The sequence below is a fragment of the Branchiostoma floridae genome, chromosome 3 (assembly GCF_000003815.2).
Source record: "Branchiostoma floridae strain S238N-H82 chromosome 3, Bfl_VNyyK, whole genome shotgun sequence".
NCBI classification, from domain to species: Eukaryota; Metazoa; Chordata; class Leptocardii; order Amphioxiformes; family Branchiostomatidae; genus Branchiostoma; species Branchiostoma floridae.
In genome coordinates this window covers 19394105-19396609 of record NC_049981.1, presented here as the reverse complement: position 1 = coordinate 19396609, position 2505 = coordinate 19394105, and the positions used below count along the sequence as shown (strand labels likewise).

Sequence of the window (2505 nt, the reverse complement as noted above, 5' to 3'; positions counted from 1 at the left end):
GCAAGGGGGATGGGGAATGACAAAGGTTCCCGCTCCGGCTCTTGCCAAAGGACAAGAGGGAGCCTGGTGGATGCCTGTGAATGAAGTACTTGGCGCCAGCTTCCGGCCCTTGCCACACTTCACATTCAGTGGTGGCAAGGGGGATGGGGAATGACAAAGGTTCCCGCTCTGGCTCTTGCTTGGCAAGAGGGAGCCTGGTGGAGGCTCAGTGATTGGGAGCCATGTGGATTTATGAATCATTTTTGTTAATATTAATTCATCCTTTGGACTTGTTTTTAGAATCTGTGTAGAATGTTATACCAAATGTCACTCGTTTGACTTCTATATGATGGCTTTAATTTCATTCATGTCAATCCTTTTTGATCCTGTCAATTGTACCTTTTCATTTGCAAGTACAACTTGTGAATATGTATTTATTATACCTCTGTTGCCATATTCCTTTATCATTCAAAAGCATTGTGCATTCACATTTTGAGGTGTGCACAAATGTGTAAAACAATGATTGACATGTCTCTGTTTTTTTAGCAGATAAAGAAGATTGTGCTCATGACACACTGCAGGTGGGGCCTGTTTTCTTTTGTTGCTAGACTTGCATGTACATGTAGGTGTAGGCTGTAGAGACAGGTGCAGCATTGGGATTTTTGAAGAGAAGATTGTGTAACACAAACACATTATCTTCTGACAAGAAAATGTATTCTTTCCAAATCAATGGTATAATTATTTCGTCAAATATTTGATGTCTGCCTTGAAATGCCAAATCTCACTCTCCTGTTTGCATCATTCAGATGGGACCTCTAGAGAAGAAAACAATTGGTCCATGATCATGAGAAGCTGTATTTGGAGGAGGCACACATCTTGTCCCAGGCAGCAACAGATGGATGGCAGATTGTAAGTAATTGTGGAAATGTGTACTGTTTCCAATCTGCCTATAGTTTGATGTTTCTGCTTAGCATTGAAATTCTAACTCCCCTGTTTCTGTCCTCCATACCCCTCTACAGAAGAGAAGCAGAGCTTGGTCCACGACAAACTGAATGTGGAAGAAGCAGACAGACTTGATCCCAACCAGCCAGAAAAGGACATTCAGATATAGATCGCAGCCGATTCTAAAAAGATGTATACATTTTAAGAGAATTGTAATTTTTCTGCGAACAAGATTTAGTATGTAGTTTGCTATTTTCCGGATTAACTTTTAACAATGTAAAAACTTAAGCTCAAATTACATTGTATTTACATAAAGTCAATCAGATTGTGAGAGCAGACAAATGTAAAATTGCAATTTTGTGAATTACAACAAAGTAAACCTGTAAAAATTGAAAGTTTTTTTTTCCATTCTTCTTGTTTGCTCTTGTTTGTGTGTGTGTATGCGCGTGTGTTTGTAAGAGAGAGAAGAGATAAGAGAATCATAATCTGAACTTCATCCCATTTGCTATCCAACATGCCATCTCCATTTTTTTTCATACAAGAAAACCAGAGACTTCATCATTGTCACAACGTGTATACCAAAACTGCAAAGGTCCAGGAGGTATATATCACAGGCATTTCCATAAAAAAAATTGTTCCAATACCATGGCAATACAGAGAGGCCAAAAATGATACTAAAAATGGTCAAAAATTAATCCTCTTGAACTTTGAAGTGATGTATGCCAAAAATTTTACGTTCTACCGTGCATATGTCGAGGGCACCCTTATACCAAATTCCATGTTATTCTGTTGTAATACCAGACCACAGAAATCTCCATTTTGGAATGTTTGATTTTTCTATGTGTGTGATTATGGAAGAGCATTGTTGCATCGGCAGAGGGGCGGAGTGAAGATGGTGCATTTGCTCATAAGTAAATGTCGGCCTTTCTAGTAGTTCATTTTGAAAAGTTACTGTTAGAATGTTCTATTTTCGCGCAGGGGTGATTTGGAACAGTTCAATTTTGCATGGGAACGGGTATGGCTGAAATATGCTGTATTTGCTCTGAAGCAAATATCGGCCTTTCTAGTTCACAAATATGTTATCAGAGAAAGCGACAATACCCTGCCATGATGATGATATTATCAGTACACCCTGGTGCTAAAGTCGGGAGAAAGGGTCATGATTCTTCGGTGTACAATTCTCAGTTTTGATGAGATGTTTTTTTTCCTGTTGTTAGGCCATGTTGATTTGATTATGTGGATGATATCCCCACACGCAAATCAATTTTCGGCCGTTTCAAAAAACGCTTCAAATCAACCTGTTAATCGCACAAATAGCTACAAAATGAGCAAATGTGTGGCATGGACTACAAAAAACTATTGAGAAACGTATACCAAAGTCGATTCCAAAGTCAAAGAAGGAGATGTGGAAGAACAAAAACGAAGAGTCTATTGTGTGTTTTGTCATTTGTTCAACCTTCCTGACCACTTGGATTTCGTAAGGAATGCAACTTTTGGCGCCAATCTTTTTTTTTTCATTTTCACGCTTGCATCAGTTTTGAGGACAACATTTTAAAAAGCTAAGGCCATTTTGATTTGATTATA

At 38.6% G+C, this 2505-nt stretch overlaps 1 protein-coding gene across 6 annotated transcripts in view; it reads left to right on the top strand.

The window, feature by feature from the left end:
• The window catches only part of LOC118411233 (deubiquitinase OTUD6B-like), a 10162-nt gene extending 8846 nt beyond the window's left edge, over positions 1-1316 (top strand). For 2 of the 6 annotated variants that reach the window (XM_035813371.1, XM_035813369.1), the window contains exons 2-3: positions 526-560; positions 999-1316. In XM_035813371.1, coding sequence (XP_035669264.1) covers positions 526-560; positions 999-1056 — 93 coding nt within the window. In that variant the 3' untranslated portion in view covers positions 1057-1316. Of the gene's footprint in view, positions 1-90; positions 561-785; positions 889-998 lie in introns of those variants that run through there. The other 4 variants (XR_004830653.1, XR_004830652.1, XR_004830651.1 and 1 more) reach the window with 4 other exon arrangements.
• The last annotated feature ends 1189 nt before the right edge of the window (positions 1317-2505 follow it).